Here is an 18,085-nt window from a genome sequence, read left to right as displayed (position 1 = left end):
AGACGAAAATTCTACCACTGAACCACCCTAGCACCTCTGGGTGTATGTGTACAGCCTGCTGCTTCAGGATCCTCAAGGCCAGTCTCAGCAACTGCCTTGATATCCTGATCCACTGTAGCACCGTTTCCTGCCTTAAAGGTTTGGGACACTGAGATTAGATGCCTGAGCTGGGCCCATTAGAAGGAACACCTTAGGACAGAGAACAAGAAGGTCAGCCTACTATGTGCTCCTTGGGCACTTCCTTTAGAGATGGGGAACAGCCTCAGCAGTTGTGACTTGCTCAAGGTCAAAGACCTTGGTGTCTGCCTTAGGTCCACTGCTCTTTGCGCCATTCAAAGCTGTGGGCTGATAACCACAGCACAAGCTGCTGAGCCCATCTGATAGTCCTCTCCACCTCGTTATGGTCCCTGTCCCTAGGGCATCCCCAGCTCCCGTAGTCCCTCCCTGTCCTGAGCCTACACCTTGGCGGTGTTGGGATGAACTGACAATTATACCAGGTGGGGGTTGACAGCATTCGCCCCCTCCAGTGTCTTCACTCAGTTACCGGCACCCGGTTTTGTCTTGTCGCACTGCTCTGAGGTGCGCCAGTGGCTCTGGCGCCTTCGGAGTACACCACGCAGCCCACTACTGCGGAAGGAATGGGCCTGGCTCCAGGGACCTCGTGGAATCCGGAAGGTTCCCGATGGTGGCAGAGCTCCCCAATCAGAGCTAGAAGCAGTTGCAGAGCACCCGTTTTGCGAGAGGACAGGGGGCGGAAGGAGGGCGTAACAGCCCTGAAAAGGTTGGAAGTCCAGGACAGCCTGGGCTCCGTAGGGCAAAGGATTGGAAGCCGCCGATCCTTCGCCTTTATTCGTCGGGTAAATAAGGGTCGAGGGTACAGACGCACGGGTGTCTACTGCGGGGTGAAGGAGCTGCAGCCAAGATGCCACCCGGCGCCGGTCTTTGTGGCTGCTGTTATGAATATTCACGATGCTTTGGGCCAATCAACGTCTGAACAGCTTAAAGCACACCAATCGGCTTACTGCATGCAGATAAGTATCGTAACGCGCGACTTTTCCTAAAACGGGCGGGGACTGGACAGCGGCTAGGAACGGAACCCAGAGTCGAAGGAGCTTGGTTTCCGGAGGAGTGTGTCCGCGCAATTGAACGACTTTATGTCACTTCCTATCGGACCGGCGGAAGTTGCTTCCGAGCGCGTTGAGCTTTGGAGAAGTGGGTTCCGGTGGTGGCAGAGGTGCTTGTGTTTTTGTCGGTACAGGAGAGTCGCTATGGCGGCGGTGGATTCGGATGTCGAATCGCTGCCGCGTGGGGGGTTCCGCTGCTGCCTCTGCCACGTTACTACAGCCAACCGTAAGCGGTGGCTAGTGAGGGACCCGGGGGTGGTTGCGGGCTTTCGTCTTTTGATCCTGGCGAAAGTTAGGGTTATAGGTAATCGTTCCTGTCAAGTCGGTTGGTAGGGTCTCTCACCTCCGTTTTTACTCAGCAAGTCCGAGGGGATTTGGAGAGTCGGGAAAGTCCCACCACATTACACACCTCCTCAGTATATGAAATCTCCACAACGCAAGTTTAATTGTTTTATTACTTCTTTAACCATCATCTATTGGACATATGCTCTGTGCCTGGTATTCTGCTGATCTTTAGGGTGGGGGAAGGGGGTTCAGAGATGAAGAAGCTCACCGTCTAGAGATTGAGAAAGTTTCAATGCTTTATAGATATGTTTGGAGAACTGTGGGACCACAGAGAATCAGTAACTAAATCAGAGAAGCCCTACCCAGGACCTACTCAAAGGCGGGGACGGATGAAATAGGTGGCATGAATGACTAGACCATAAGGTACCAGTGAGGAAGAGACAGAAGGTGGGTTTGGAAAAATAGACAAGGTTCTTGTATGACAGACAAGGGGTTCACTTTAACTTCAAATTCCACTTTTTTTTTTTTTTTTTTTTTTGAGACAAAGTCTTGCTCTGTCACCCAGGCTGCAGTGCAGTGGTGTGATCTTGGCTCACTGCAGCCTCAACCTCCTGGGCTCAAACCATAACCCTGGCTAGCCTCCCAAGTAGTTAAGTCTACAGGCGTGCACCACCATACTTGGCTAATTTCTTTCTTTCTTTTTTTTTTTTTTTTTTTTTTGAGACAGAGTCTCACTCTGTCGCCCAGGCTGGAGTGCAATGGCATGATCTCGGCTCACTGCAAGCTCCATCTCCCAAGTTCACGCCATTCTCCTGCCGCAGCCTCCAGTGTAGCTGGGACTACAGGCGCCCACCACCACGCCCAGCTAATTTTTTGTATTTTTTAGTAGAGACGAGGTTTCACCGTGTTAGGATGGTCTCGATCTCCTGACCTCATGATCCGCCCGCCTCGGCCTCCCAAAGTGCTGGCATTACAGGCCTGAGCCACCGCGCCCGGCCTACTTGGCAAATTTTTTAATTTTTTGTAGAGATGTGTTTTCACCATGTTGCCTAGGCTGGTCTCCAATTCCTGGCCTCAAGCGATCTTCCCATATTGGCCTCCCAAAGTGCTGGGATTACAGGCATGAGCCAATGTGCCCAGCCCTACTTTTGAAGTCTGGAATCACAATGTTCCCTAAACAGGGTTTACTTCCATTCTTTTTCACCGAATGGCACTATCACTGTTCATCCAGTAAGCCAAGCCAGAAACCTAGGAGTCTTCCTTGGCCCCACATTTACTTTGGTGACATCAAGCAGCTAACTCAATAAAATAACAGCAACGGCTAGTTTTTCAACATTTATCGTGTACCAGACTCTCTCTGCCAAGTGATATATTTGAATAATACCTGTGTGTGAGGTGCTAGGTACTGTTATTTCCATTTTATATCTGAAGAAGTTGATGCACAGTGAGGCTTCATAACTTGACCAGGGTCTCACACAGCTTGACAGAGCTGGGATTTGAACTTGGGCAATGTGATTTCAGATCCTGCCTTTGACGTCACTATATCATACCATGTCCAAAGATGATCCATGAAGTATTCCAGGATCCAAATTTTTTTAGTTCTTGTGTAGATGACCTGGATAAGTTACCTGTTAATTTCTTTCCATCTCTACCTAGCACAAATAGGTGGTTTAAGAAATACTTTACTATCATACTGTTCTTTAAGTAAAAATAAACAAAATACTTATAGTGTAGCCAGTTCTCCTGGGAACCCCCATCTCTACTAAAAATACAAAAATTAGCCGGGTGTGATGAGACACGCGTGTAGTCCTAGCTACTCATGAGGCTGAGGCAGGAGAATTTCTTGAACCTGGGAGGCAGAAGTTGCAGTGAGTGGAGATTGCGCCACTGAACTCCAGTGGGGGCGACAGTGAGACTCCATTAAAAAAAAATAAACTAAAAAGAATACTATTTAGACAAATGTATAAGAGAGGAAGGTGAAAGGAGCCAGGACTTTTTTTATTCAAAGGTCACAGTTTCTGTGGCTTGGAAGGATCAGTAAGATTTAGGTATGCAGAGAGCAAAGGCAGACACGCCAAAGAGTGCTTTGCATGTTTTTGTCTCACGCTTGTCTTTGCAGGACCCAGCCTTGATGCCCACTTGGGAGGCAGAAAGCACCGGCACCTTGTAGAACTACGAGCTGCGAGAAAGGCCCAGGGACTTCGAAGTGTGTTTGTCAGTGGCTTTCCCAGGGATGTGGATTCTGCTCAGCTCTCTGAGTACTTCCAAGCATTTGGACCTGTGGCCAGTGTTGTCATGGACAAGGACAAGGTAAAGTGAATGGCTCTCGGGTTAAAGAATGAATCAGGGCTGGGTGTGATGGCTCACGCCTGTAATCCCATCACTTTGGGAGGCTGAGGCAGGCGGATTACCTGAGGTTAGGAGTTTGAGACCAGCCTGGCCAACATGGTGAAACCCCGTCTCTACTAAAAATAAAAAATTAGCTGGGTGTGATGGTGCATGCCTGTAGTCCCAGCTACTTGGGAGGCTGAGGCAGGAGAATCGCTTGAACCCGGGAGGTGGAGGTTGCAGTGAGCTGAGATCCTGGATGACAGAGCGAGACTCTGTCTTAAGAAAAAAAAAGAATGAATCAGATGTGCTGTGTACCAGAGACAAGAGGGAGAAACCAACAGCCTCTTTGAGCTGGTTCCTAATGTGGCTTGTTCTTGATGGACATCACAGTACTTGGGCTAGACCAGCTTTGGGAGCTTCTCACACCTCCCCCACCCCTTGAATTTTTATTTTTATTATTATAGTTTTGAGTGCAGTGGCACAATCTCAGCTCGCTGTGACGTCTGCCTCCTGGGTTCCAGCAATTCTCGCACCTTAGCCACCCAAGCAACTGGGATTACAGGCGCGTGCCCCCATGCCCAGCTAATTTTTGTATTTTTAGTAGAGACAGGGTTTCACCATGTTGGCCAGGCTGGTCTTGAACTCCTGACCTCAGGTGATCCGTGCGCCTCAACCTCCCAAAATGCTGGGATTACGGGCATGAGCCACTGCTCCCAGTCCCACCCTTTGGATTTTATCACTTCACCAGAGTTAGTCATTGGGGGATTTTTCTGTGTATGTCATCTATTGATTCAGTGAATTCTTTGCAAAATATTTATTCACAGCTAACTTTGTACTAGCCACTATGCTTAGGGCTGCATTCTGAGTAGTGAATGGGATAGATATGGTCCCTGCTCTCACAGAGCCTATAGTCTAGAGGAGAAAGTAAACAATTAAATAAGTAATTATAGTGAAAGTTGATCCTTAAAGAACAACATACATACCATTGGATCAACTCCACAAGAACCTGGTTGATAAACCAGTTAGCAGTTTATTAACTTACACTGAGAGGTACTAACGTTGTTTGGTTAGAACACCCTGTCCTTTGGAAAGTGTTAGATAAACAAGCTTGTGCTTTTTGTGTTGCTTCCCTGTAGGCTTTGGTCTCTTGAAAAAAGTTCACTGTTGGGGTGCTGTGTTCCTTGGTCATACTGTGGTTCTGAGGCTGCACTCTTGTTATGTAGGCATGGCTTAGGTGATCCCAAATATCTCTTTGCAGCCCAGGTTATCTTTTAGAATGGAGTGGAGCCAGTGTTTGTTAGGGATTGCATTCAGCAACCAAACTACAAATGGCTTAAACAATAGGAGTTTAGTTTTTCTCATGTAAGAAGAAGTCCAGACCTGGACAGTTCAGGGATTTGCTGTTTTCCTGCTCTGCCATTATTGGCATGTGGCTCTTCATAGTTATGATACTGCTGCCCCATATCTTCAGGCAAGAAGAAGGGGCAGGTTTTAGGGCAGAGTATAAAAGGTTAGTGTCGGCCAGGCCCAGTGGCTCACACCTGTAATCCCAGCACTTTGGTAGGCTGGGGTGGGCAGATCATGTGAGGTCGGGAGTTCGAGATCAGCCTGACCAACATGGAGAAACCCCGTCTCTACCGAAAATACAAAATTAGTGGGGCATGGTGGCACATGCCTGTAATCCCAGCTACTCGGGAGGCTGAGGCAGGAGAATCACTTGAATCCGGGAGGTGGAGGTTGCAGTGAGCCGACATTGCGCCATTGCATTCCAGCCTGGGCAACAAGAGCGAAACTCCGTCTCAAAAAAAAAGGTTAGTGTCAGCTGAGTCTGAGTCCCCTCCTCTCTCTATTTTTTTTTCCTTTTATTCTGAGAAAAATGCGTTTTCTTTTTCCTTGTTTTTTTTTTTTTTTTTTTGAGAGGGAGTTTTTTTGTGGTAGAATTCTGGCCACTGAGATATAAGTAGAAGTTTACTGAGGAGGCCTTTAGAAAAAGTATTTCTCTCGGCCGGGCACAGTGGCTTACGCCTGTAATCCCAGCACTTTGGGAGGCTGAGGTGGGAGGATCAGCTAAGGTCAAGAGTTTGAGAACAGCCTGGCCAACGTGGCGAAACCCCATCTCTACTAAAAGCAGAAAAATTAGCTGGGTGTGGTGGCAGGCGCCTGTAATCCCAGCAAGCGATTCTCCTGCCTCATCCTCCCGAGTAGCTGGGACTGGAGGTGTGTGCCACCACACCCGGCTAATTTTTGTATTTTTAGTAGAGACCAGATTTCACCATGTTGGCCAGGCTGGTCTCGAACTTCTGACCTCAGGTGATCCGCCCACCTCGGCCTCCCAAAGTGCTGGGATTACAGGTGTGAGCTACTGTGCCTGGCCTAATTTTTTGTATTTTCAGTAGAGACAGGATTTCTCCATGTTGGCCATGCTAGTCTTGAACTGCTGGCCTCAAGTGATCCGCCCACCTCAGCCCCGCAAAGTGCTGGGATTACAGGCGTAAACCACTGTGCTCGGCCTAATGATTAACATTCTTATTGAGGAACTGCTATGCATCGTGTGCTAAGTACATTATATACACTTGCATCTAATCTCCACAACATTCCCTTGAGGGAAATGGTCAGTAGGCAGTTGGAGATTTGGGAGTTTAAGACACTGCTTGTGAGGCAGTTACAAGTTACTTAACCTCTTTGAGTTTCAGTTTCTTAATTTGTAAAATGGAAATAATAATACATACCTTGTAGGTGTCTTACGAGCCTCAGACATTGTTTGTGTGAACTGCTTAGTTTATAATAAGCCCTCAACAAATAGTAACTCTAGCTATGGATGGTGGTGTTGAGAGGACAAAAATGGCAAGGACACAGGCTCCTTATTTTTATTTATTTATTTATTTATTTGAGATGGAGTTTTGCCCTTGTTGCCCAGGCTGGAATGCAGTGGCGCGAACTTGGCTTGGGGTGATCTCGGCTGACCGCAACCTCTGCCTCCCGGGTTCAGGTGATTCTCCTGCCTCAGCCTCCCGAGTAGCTGGGGTAACAGGCATGCGCCACCATGCCTGGCTAATTTTGTATTTTTAGTAGAGATGGGGTTTCTCCATGTTGGTCAGGCTAGTCTGGAATTCCTGATCTCAGGTGATCCGCCTGCCTTGGCCTCCCAAAGTGCTGGGATTATAGGCGTGAGCCACCGTGCCCGGCCTGTTTATTTATTTTTGAGGTGGAGTCTCATTCTGTCGCCCAGGCTGGAGTACAGTGGCGCGATCTTGGCTCACTGCAACCTCTGCCTCCCGAGTAGCTGGGTTTACAGGCGCCTGCCACCATGCCCGGCTAATTTTTGTATTTTTAGTAGAGACGGGTTTCACCATGTTGGCCAGGCTGGTCTGGAACTCCTGGCCTCACATGATCTGCCCGCCTTGGCCTCCCAAAGTACTGGGATTACATGCATGAGCTACCACGCCCAGCTGACACAGTCTTCTGAATCTGCCAATCCTGCCCTCCCTGATGCCTTCTGTGAGGTTCTGGAGAAAAATAGGAGCACAGACAAGCCCAGTGAAAGAGACTCTTAATTTCCAGCTGGGGCTTTGGTTACAGACTTGGTGGTGTACTGCAGTCTGGTAAACTGTGGTTTATTAGAGTCAGAAGACTGGCCTGGGCAGGTCCAAGTAGCTACCTTTGTCCTTGGCTTCACTTCAGTTCTTTGCTGTGTTTGGCATAAGGGTAGAAGTAAGTCTGTGCATGGTGTTGCGCCCCTATCATCCCAGCTACTGAGGAGGCTGAGGCAGGAGGTTCGCTTGAGCCCAGGAATTCAAAGCTACGGTGAGCTATAATCACATCACTGCACTCCAGTCTTGGTGACAGAGCAAAATCCTGTCTGTAAAAAAAGAAGGGTGTGGCCGGGCCAGGTGACTCATACCTGTCATCCCAGCACTTTGGGAGGCTGAGGTGGGCAGATCATCTGAGGTCAGGAGTTCCAGACCAGCCTGGCCAACATGGTGAAGCTGTCTCTACTAAAAATACAAAAAAATTAGCTGGGTGTAGTGGCAGATTCCTGTAATCCGAGCTACTCGGGAGACTGAGGCAGGAGAATTGCTTGAACCCGAGAGGCGGAGGTTGGAGTGAGCCGAGATCGTGCCACTGCACTCCAGCCTGGGCAACAGAGCGAGACTCCTTCTCAAAAAAAAAAAAGTAAAATAAAATAAATAAATAGTATACAATTCATTGGTTGGTTATTTGCTATTGGGTAAAAAAATAAATAAAAAGTATACAATTGGCCGGGCGTGGTGGCTTACGGCCTGTAATCCCAGCACTTTGGGAGGCTGAGGTAGGTGGATCACCTAAGGTTAGGAGTTGGAGACCAGCCTGGCCAACATGGTGAAACCCCATCTCTACTAAAAATACAAAAAATTACCTGGGTGTGGTGGCGGACACCTATAATCCCAACTACTCCGGAGGCAGAAAGCAGGAGAATCACTTGAACCTGGGAGGCAGAGGTTGCTGAGAGCCAAGATCGTGCCACTGCACTCCAGCCTGGGTGACAGAGCAAAACTCCATCTCAAAAAAAAAAAAAAAAAGTATTCAATTTAGGGGTGGGTGTGGTGGCTGATACCTGTAATCCCAGCCCTTTGGGAGGCCAAGGTGGGAGGATCACTTGAGATCAGGAGTTCGAGACCAGCCTGGCTAACGTGGTGAAACCCCATCTCTACTAAAAATACAAAAATTAGCCAGGTGTAGTGGTGCGTGCCTTTGATCCCAGCTACTAGGGAGGCTGAGGTAGGATAATGGCTTGAACCTGGGAGGCGGAGGTAATAATGAGCCGAGAGTGTGCCACTGTACTCAAGTCTGAGCGACAGAGAGACTCTGTCTCAAAAAAAAAAAAAGTATACAATTCAGTGAGTGTTAGCATATTCACAGGGTTCTGCAACCCTCATGACTGATTCCAGAATGTTTTTACCACTCCAAAAAGAAACCCCTATCCTTTCTTGGTTACCTCCCATTTGTGATTCAGGCCTGTGTACTGGTGAAGCCATCCTCCGGGTTGAGTTAATTGTTATGTATGGTGTGAGGTAAAGGTTCAACATCATTGTTTTGCATGTGGCTATCCAGTTGTCCCAGCACAATTTGTTGACAAGACTGTTCTTTCCCTATTGAATCTTCTTGACACCGTTGTTCAAAATCAGTTGACCACAGATGTCTGGGTTTCTTTCAGGGTCTCAATTCCATTCCCTTCATCTGAATGTCTATCTTTATGCTAGCACCACTCTGTCTTGGTGCTACCTTACTGTAGCAGGAACCTTTTTATAAACAAGATGAGGGTCCAGCTTTACCATTGGAGGATATAAAAGAATATGGACTTTTTTCCCTAAAGCAGTCCTGTTTTTCCTCTTCTTTTTCTTTTTTTTTTTGAGACGGAGATTCGCTCTTGTTGTCCAGACTGGAGTGCAATGCACAATCTCTGCTCACAGTAACCTCCGCCTCCTGGGTTCAAGCAGTTGCCTCCTGAGTAGCTGGGATTACAGGCATGCGCCACCATATCCAGCTAATTTTGTATTTTTAGTGGAGATGGGGTTTTGCCACGTTGATCAGGCTGGTCTTGAACTCCTGACCTCAAGTGATCCACTCGCCTAGGCCTCCCAAAGTGTTGAGATTAGGCGTGAGCTACTGCGCCCGGCGTTTTTCCTCTTCTTGCTAATATTTTACCTTTAAAAAAATATGGCCAGTGAATATCACTGAACTCACCAACTTACAACAATATAGTTGTTATACTGCTGTTATTCCTAGATGGTGAGTTCTTGAAGACAGGGTTTATGAGTTTGTATTTATGCCTAGCACAGTGTTCATTTTTTTTTTTTTTTGGAGACAGAGTCTCGCTCTATCGCCCAGGCTGGAGTACAGTGGTGCCATCTCAGCTCACTGCAAGCTCCGCCTCCTGGGTTCATGCCATTCTCCTGCCTTAGCCTCCCAAGTAGCTGGGACTACAGGCGCCCACCACCATGCCCGGCTAATTTTTTGTATTTTTAGTAGAGATAGGGTTTCACTGTGTTAGCCAGGATGGTCTCTATCTCCTGACCTCGTGATCCACCCACGAGGGTGGATCTCCTGACCTCGTGATCCACCCAGCCTCCCAAAGTGCTGGGATTACAGGCGTGAGCCACTGCGCCCAGCTGCATGAATTGATGTTTTAAAAGATTTTTAAAGTGGACTCATTCCGTTACATGGATCCTTAATAAATGTTAAAAAAATTCCAGTTATATCAGGAAAAGTTATAGGGTGAGTCATAGTGTAATCACATCATTGGGAAGAGTAGGGGACAGAAATAATGTAGATAAAATGAGGTTTTTAGAGGCAGACTGGGGTGAGAGTAAAATGTGTGGAATAGCAGTGAGGGAAAGAATTGTTTTCTACTTTTTTTTTGAGACAGGGTCTCGCTGTCTCTCAGGCTGGTGTGTAGTGGTGCAATCACAGCTCACTGCAGCCTCAACATCCTGGGCTCAAGTGATGCTCTTACCATAGCCTCCCAAGTAGCTGGGACTACAGGTGTGTGCTGCCATGCCTGGCTAATTTTCTTTTTCTTTTTTTTTTTTTTTTTGAGACAGGATGTGGCTATGTCACCCAGCCTGGAGTGCAGTGGTGCGATCTCGGCTCACTGCAATCTCAGCCCCTGGGCTCAAGCAATCGTCCCATCTCTTCCTCTCCAGTAGCTGGGACTACCTAGCTAATTTTAAAAAATTGTACTGGCCAGGTGCAGTGGCTCACACCTGTAATCCCAGCACTTTGGGAGGCCGAGTTTAGGAGTTAGAGACCAGCCTGGCCAACATGGTGAAACCCCATTTTTACTAAAAATACAAAAATTAGCTGGGCATGGTGGCATGTGCCTGTAATCCCAGCTACTCGGGAGGCTGAGGCAGGAGAATCGCTGGAACCTGGGAGGCAGAGGTTGCAGTGAGCCGAGATCACCCCACTGCACTCCAGCCTGGGTGACAGAGTGAGACTCCATCTCAAAAAAAAAAAAAAAAATTGTTTGTAGAGATGGGATCTCACTATGTTGCCCTGGTTGGTCTCCAACTCCTAGGCTCAAGCAGTTGTCCTGCCTCAGCCTCCCAAAGTGCTGGGATTACAGGTACGAGTCACTGCACCTGGCTGAAAATTGCTTTTCTAAATATGTCCCGTTATTATGAAAACAGCAAGCAAATAATTCTCAATTTATGGGATAGTCTCCATTTCAAATATTCTCATCCACTGTAGATCACATGCTTAGATTCTTGGTTCCAAAATCATCATCTCTGCCCCTGTTGTTTACCAGGGAGTGTTTGCCATTGTGGAGATGGGGGACGTGGGTGCTCGAGAGGCTGTCTTGTCACAGTCCCAGCACAGCCTGGGAGGACATCGCCTGCGTGTCCGCCCACGGGAGCAGAAGGAGTTCCAGAGCCCGGCCTCCAAATCCCCCAAGGGAGCAGTCCCCGACAGTCACCAGCTGGCCAAAGCACTAGCTGAGGCTGCAGACGTGGGGGCACAAATGATAAAGCTTGTGGGGCTGAGGGAGTTGTCTGAGGCTGAGCGGCAGCTTCGGAGCCTGGTGGTGGCCCTGATGCAGGAGGTCTTCACAGAGTTCTTCCCTGGTAAGTTACCTCCCCTACGACGTCTGAGCCCTCCCTGGCCTTTGCTCCCCTGTGTCTGTATCCCCAGTCCTCCCTCCGCTAGAGGTGTTTGGTTGCTCTTCCATCTTTGTGCTCCCTTTTGTTCTTCTTCCCCCTGCTCCTCCCTAACTTCTCTTGACCTTTCTTCTCTGCTCGGCACCCAGGCTGTGTGGTCCACCCTTTTGGCTCTTCCATAAATAGCTTCGATGTCCATGGCTGTGATCTTGACCTCTTCTTGGATCTGGGTGACTTGGAAGAGCCCCAGGTGAGTGAGTGTCCCAGGGAGGCAGCTGGGAAGAGTCCATGAGAATGGCCACGTGACTGGGCAAGTCCTTTAGCTCTCCATGTCTTAGTTCCTCGTCTACAATGCAGATAATAGGACCTACCTGAGTTTATTGTAATTGGAGAGATGTGAATATGGATGAGTATTAGGATGAAAATGAACTGACAGGGCCAGGCGCAGTGGTTCATGCCTGTAATCCCAGCACTTTGGGAGGCTGAGGTGGGTGGATCACCTGAGGTCAGGAGTTCAAGACCAGCCTGGCCAACATATAGTGAAACCCCCATCTCTACTAAAAAAAAATTACAAAAATTAGCTGGGTGTGGTGGTGTACACCTGTAGTCCCAGCTACTTGGGAGGCTGAGGCAGGAGAATCACTTGAACCCAGGAGGCAGAGGTTGCAGTGAGCCGAGATTGTGCCACTGCACTTCAGCCTGGGTGACAGAGGGAGACTCCTTCTCAAAAAAAAAAAAAAAAAAAAAAAAAAAAAAAGAAAATGAATTGACATGGATACCTGGCAGTCGTAACAAAAAAAAAATTTCAAAATGGTACGTACAATATGATCTTATTTTGGAAAAAATATATTAAGAAATATACAATAAGGTCCTTTTAGTTTTGCTTGTGTGTATTTTCTTTTTTTTTTTGAGGCACAGTCTAACTCTGTCACCCAAGCTGGAGTACAGTGCTGTGATCTCGGCTCACTGCAACCTCTACCTCCTGGGTTCAAGTGATTCTCGTGCCTCAGCCTCCCAAGTAGCTCGGAATACAGGCACATGCCACCATGCCTGGCTAGTTTTTTGTATTTTTAGTAGAGGTGGGGTTTCTTCATGTAGGCCAGACTGGTCTTGGACTCCAGGCCTCAAGTGATCTGCCCACCTTGGCCTCCCAAAGTGCTGGGATTACAGGAATGAGCTACCATGCCTGGCCACTTATCTCTATTTTCTAACATCTAATGTACAGATTCTGTTTAGGAAAGGATTATTATTATTACTTAGAAATAGGGTCTCACTGTGTTTCCCAGGCTGGTCTCGAACTCCTGGGGTGAAGGAATCCTCCTGCCTCATTCTCCCAAATTGCTGGGATTACAGGTATAAGCCCCCATGCCCAGCCTATTATTATTTTCAAAAAATAGACTTGGCCAGGTGCGGTGGTTCACGCCTGTGTAATCCCAGCACTTTGGGAGGCCAAGGCAGGTGGATCACCTGAGGTCAGGAGTTTGAGACCAGCCTGGCCAACATGGTGAAACGCTGTCTCTACTAAAAATACAAAAATTAGCCGGGTATGGTGGCACACGCCTGTAATTCCAGCTACTCGGGAGGCTAAGGGAGGAGAGACAGCTTGAACCCAGGAGGTGGAGGTTGCAGTGAGCCGAGATCGTGCCACTGCACTCCAGCCTGGATGGCAGATTGAGACTCCATTTCAAAAAAAAAAAAAAAAAAAAATAGACTTTATTTTTTAGAGCAGTGTTAGATTCACAGCAAAAGTGAGCAGAAAGTAGAGTTCCTATATGCCTGCTGCCCCCGCAACAGGAGTTTTTAAATGTTTTATCATTCTTTTTCTCTTTTTTTTTTGAGACGCAGTCTCGCTCTGTCACCTAGGCTGGAGTGCAGTGGCGCGATCTCGGCTCACTGCAAGCTCCACCTCCCGGGTTCACGCCATTCTCCTGCCTCAGCCTCTCCAAGTAGCTGGGACTACAGGCGCCCGCCACCACGCCCGGCTAATTTTTTTTGTATTTTTAGTAGAGACAGGGTTTCACCGTGGTCTCGATCTCCTGACCTCGTGATCCGCCCGCCTCGGCCTCCCAGAGTGCTGGGATTACAAGCGTGAGCCACTGCGCCCGGCCTTCTTTTTATCTTTCTCTACACACACACACACACTCTCTATTTATATTTTCTGAGCCATCTGAGAGAAGGTTGCATGTATCACATTCCTTTACCCCTCTATATTTCAGTGTGTGTTATGCAAGAACAAAGGTATTCTAGTGTAAAGGTATTCTAGTGTATAACCACAGTACCATTATCAAGTTGAGGAAATGTTACACTGGTACAAATGTAAACCTTTACAGACTTTACAGTCCATACTCTAATTTGGTCAGCTGTCCTGACAATGGACTGTTACAGTTTCTCTTTAGTCTGTAATAGTTTCTCTGTTTTTGTCTTTCACGACAATGACATTTTTTGCAGAGGTAGACCTTTTATTTTATAGAATTATTTTATAGAATTAAAAAGTTATCTCTAAAAAAAAAAAGGTTGCTGTGAAGATTAAATGAGTTAATATGTATAAAGCCCTTAAAATAGAGCTGAATAAGCTGGAAGTAATATTATCTTGAGAGATCCCTGCTGAGGGGACAGCAGAAGCAATTCACTCAGTTCATTTCTGTCCACAGCCAGTCCCAAAAGCTCCAGAATCTCCATCGCTGGACTCGGCCCTGGCTTCCCCTCTGGACCCTCAAGCCCTGGCCTGCACCCCAGCCTCCCCTCCAGATTCACAACCTCCAGCTTCTCCCCAGGATTCTGAAGCCCTGGACTTTGAAACCCCTTCCTCCTCCCTGGCGCCCCAAACTCCGGACTCTGCCTTGGCCTCCGAGACCCTTGCTTCTCCCCAGTCTCTGCCTCCAGCCTCACCACTGCTAGAGGACAGGGAAGAGGGGGACCTGGGGAAGGCCCCAGAACTAGCAGAGACCCCAAAAGAGGAGAAAGCAGAGGGGGCAGCAATGCTGGAGCTGGTGGGATCCATTCTCCGGGGCTGTGTCCCTGGGGTGTATCGAGTCCAAACTGTGCCCTCTGCCCGGCGCCCTGTGGTCAAGTTCTGTCATCGGCCTTCAGGTCTCCACGGTGACGTCTCCCTCAGTAACCGGTACCTTTCTTTTTTTCGAGATGACATTTCGCTCATTGCCCAGTCTGGAGTACAATGGCGCCATCTTGGCTCTCCGCAACCTCTGCCTCCCAGGTTGAAGTGATTCTCCTGCCTCAGCCTCCCAAGTAGCTGGGATTACAGGCATGCGCCACCATGCCTGGCTAACTTTGTATTTTTAATAGAGACGGGGTTTCTCCATGTTGGTCAGGCTGGTCTCGAACTCCCGACCTCAGGTTATCACCTGCCTCGGCCTCCCAAAGTGCTGGGACTACAGGTGTGAGGTACCATACCTTTCTTTGGGGCAGGCCAGCTGAGAATTCTGGGATGGGCCAGGAGAGAGTCTGGCTTGGGAAACTCCTGCACCTGCCGAGTCTCAAGTTTGTCCTTGTTTGGGACCATCCCTCTTTCTGTCCCTTATCTCCTCCTGCCTGGCTTCCAGTTCAGTGTTTGTAAAGTGTGTTCCTTAGAATATTACTTTCTTTTTTTTTTTTTTTTTTTTTTTTTGGTGAGACGGAGATTTACTCTTGTTGCCCAGGCTGGAGTGCAATGGCGAGATCTCAGCTCACTGGATCCTCTGCCTCCCAGGTTCAAGTGATTCTCCTGCCTCAGCCTCCTGAGTAGCTGGGATTACAGGCAAGTGCCACCACACCTGGCTAATTTTGTATTTTTAGTAGAGATGGGATTTCACCGTGTTGCCCAGGCTGATCTCGAACTCCTGACCTCAGGTGATCTGCCCACCTCAGCCTCCCAAAGTGTTGGGATTACAGGCGTGAGGCACTGCGCCCTAGAATACTACTTTCAAGGGATGTAGAAAAGAGCTCTGCGGTTTAATAAATTTGGGAAATTCAAAATTAGATGCAAAAAGGTTTCGCCATTTCCTCCCTTCTCCCCTTGCCCTCTCTCCTTTCCTTCCTTCCTCTCTCCCTTCCTGTCTTTGTTTCTTTGCATAGTAAAGGCTCTGGGCAGTCTTTTTTTTTTTTTGACATGGGATGTTGCTCTGTCACCCAGGCTGGAGTGCAGTGCTGTGACCATGGCTCATGAGCAGCCTTATAATAATGTGCTGTGAATGTCCAGGATGGGCGTACAGGATGAAGTGTTTCCCGAACTCCTTTGTCCTTTTGCACACTGTCTCACAAGATCAGTGAGCAACATTTGGGGAAACTGTTCTGGCCTTAATCCAGCTGGCCCCAGTTATGCAAGTCTGGAATGAAAGCTGGGGGTGGTAGGTTCTGACATCCCCAAGCCCTAACACCCTTGTCCCTGCTTTGTCCCAGGCTGGCCCTGCATAACTCCCGTTTCCTGAGTCTCTGCTCTGAGCTGGATGGTCGAGTCCGGCCCCTCGTGTACACCCTCCGCTGCTGGGCTCAGGGTCGGGGGCTGTCAGGTGAGAATGGATCAGGACAGACTTGGGGCTGAGTTGGTGTCAGGACAAAAGCAGGGATTCAGGGAGAGAAGGGAGGTCAGAATGGGCACCAGGGTTGAGAAAACTGCCAGTGAGGGGATTAGAAGCACCTCTGATCTAACCGGAATTATTGCTTATTTACCCAGGGAGTGGCCCCCTTCTCAGTAACTACGCCCTGACCTTGCTGGTGATCTATTTTCTTCAGACCAGGGACCCTCCTGTGTTGCCCACTGTGTCCCAGCTCACCCAGAAAGCAGGTACTCGGCCTAGCCTCCACCCTCTCCATCTTGTTAGACTTCCTCTCTCTTCTTCATCACACTTAGATACACAAAGCAACTCTGGGAATGAGATCTGTCTACCCCCACTCTCAATCTCCTTGCTTCCAGACTGACTCTCACCTTATTTACTTTCACAGGAGAGGGGGAACAGGTGGAAGTCGATGGCTGGGACTGCAGTTTCCCCAGAGATGCCTCAAGACTGGAGCCCAGCACAAATGTGGAGCCCCTCAGTGAGTTTGGGGAGCCTGGTAGAGGACTAGTAATGATGTTCATCAACAGTAGGTAACATATATCACACTGTGTGCCAGGCATGGTTCTCACAGAAAGCCTGTGAGATACCTAATATTATTACTGCCATTTTACAGATGAAGAAACCATGTTTGGGAGCAATTAAGTGACTTGCCCAAGGTTACACTGCCTAGCAAGGAGCAGCAGCATCTGGGCAAGGACATCATGTCTGGGCAGGGAGAGAGGTTTGACCTCTTGTTTATAGGGATCAGAGAAGCCTAGCTTCCTGGGACTCTGCTGAGCCCCTTGGAAGGGAAAAAGAAAGTCCTGCTAAGGAAATGGCTCTGGTGCAGGACCTGTATCAGTTCTGGCCTCTAAGTGACCCCCCTTTCCCCACTCTTCCTCCTCCTCCAGGTTCCCTGCTAGCCCAGTTCTTCTCCTGTGTATCTTGCTGGGATCTTCGTGGCTCCCTGCTGTCCCTGCGGGAGGGCCAGGCACTGCCTGTGGCAGGGGGCCTGTCTTCTAATCTCTGGGAGGGTCTGCGCCTTGGCCCCCTGAATCTCCAGGACCCTTTTGACCTGAGTCACAATGTCGCAGCCAATGTGACCAGCCGGGTGGCTGGGCGACTACAGAACTGCTGCCGAGCAGCAGCCAATTACTGCCGAAGCCTCCAGTACCAGCGCCGTTCCTCCCGCGGTCGGGACTGGGGGCTGCTCCCCCTTCTGCAGCCCAGCTCCCCCAGCTCCCTGCTCTCTGCTACCCCGATCCCTTTACCCCTTGCATCCTTCACCCACCTCACTGCTGCCCTGGTGCAGGTATTCAGGGAAGCACTGGGGTGCCATATAGAACAGGGAACCAAGAGACCGCGGTCAGAAGGAGGTGGAACTGGGGAGTCCTCTCAGGGAGGGACAAGCAAAAGACTCAAAGTAGATGGACAGAAAAACTGCTGTGAGGAGGGGAAAGAGGAGCAGCAGGGATGTGCAGGGGACGGTGGGGAAGACAGGGTAGAAGAGATGGTTATAGAGGTTGGAGAGATGGTGCAGGACTGGGCCATGCAGAGCCCTGGGCAGCCAGGGGACCTGCCCCTGACCACTGGAAAGCATGGAGCCCCTGGAGAAGAGGGGCAGCCCAGCCATGCAGCCCTGGCAGAGCGGGGGCCCAAGGGACCAGAGGCAGCCCAAGGAGGGTCTCAGGGTGAGGCAGGGAAGGGGGCATCCCTGCCCTCCTCAGTGAGCTGGCGCTGTGCCTTGTGGCACCGAGTGTGGCAAGGGCGGCGGCGAGCCCGTAGACGCTTGCAGCAGCAAACCAAGGAAGGAGCTGGAGGTGGCGCTGGCACAAGAGCAGGGTGGCTGGCGACTGAGGCTCAGGTCACCCAGGAGCTGAGAGGACTGAGTGGTGGTGAAGAGAGGCCAGAAACTGAGCCCCTGCTGAGCTTTGTGGCGTCTGTCTCCCCGGCTGACCGAATGCTCACTGTGACCCCGCTCCAGGATCCCCAAGGCCTGTTCCCTGATCTCCATCATTTCTTACAGGTTTTCCTCCCTCAAGCACTTCGACATCTCAAGTGAAAACATGGCCCCTAAAGGGCAATAAAGCTGCTAGTTTAATACAGTCTTCCCGTTTCCTTTCATTTCCATCATTAATCCTCCTTCCCCTCCCCCAGAACTTCATGCAGCTGCTCT

General features: G+C 49.2%; 1 protein-coding gene across 5 annotated transcripts; it reads left to right on the top strand.

Annotated features, from left to right (window-relative positions):
- Window positions 1–1,161: 1,161 nt before the first annotated feature.
- On the top strand, window positions 1,162–18,017 carry TUT1 (terminal uridylyl transferase 1, U6 snRNA-specific). 5 transcript variants are annotated; one of them, XM_055288866.2, is made up of 10 exons: window positions 1,383–1,622; window positions 1,713–1,856; window positions 3,529–3,719; window positions 11,029–11,344; window positions 11,527–11,627; window positions 14,029–14,498; window positions 15,773–15,882; window positions 16,047–16,157; window positions 16,316–16,408; window positions 16,821–18,017. In XM_055288866.2, the coding sequence occupies exons 3-10, from the start codon at window positions 3,705–3,707 to the stop codon at window positions 17,969–17,971; spliced, it is 2,367 nt and encodes a 788-aa protein (XP_055144841.1). In that variant the 5' UTR covers window positions 1,383–1,622; window positions 1,713–1,856; window positions 3,529–3,704; the 3' UTR covers window positions 17,972–18,017. The 5 variants fall into 5 exon arrangements, with proteins under 5 accessions (XP_055145009.1, XP_055145089.1, XP_055144935.1 ...); XM_055289034.2 differs by lacking the exons at window positions 1,383–1,622; window positions 1,713–1,856 and adding an exon at window positions 1,162–1,350; XM_055289114.2 differs by lacking the exons at window positions 1,383–1,622; window positions 1,713–1,856 and adding an exon at window positions 1,174–1,350 and having other exon boundaries at window positions 16,106–16,157.
- The last annotated feature ends 68 nt before the right edge of the window (window positions 18,018–18,085 follow it).

This window comes from Symphalangus syndactylus, chromosome 1, assembly GCF_028878055.3.
Source record: "Symphalangus syndactylus isolate Jambi chromosome 1, NHGRI_mSymSyn1-v2.1_pri, whole genome shotgun sequence".
Classification (NCBI taxonomy): Eukaryota; Metazoa; Chordata; class Mammalia; order Primates; family Hylobatidae; genus Symphalangus; species Symphalangus syndactylus.
This window is presented reverse-complemented; position numbering and strand designations above follow the sequence as displayed.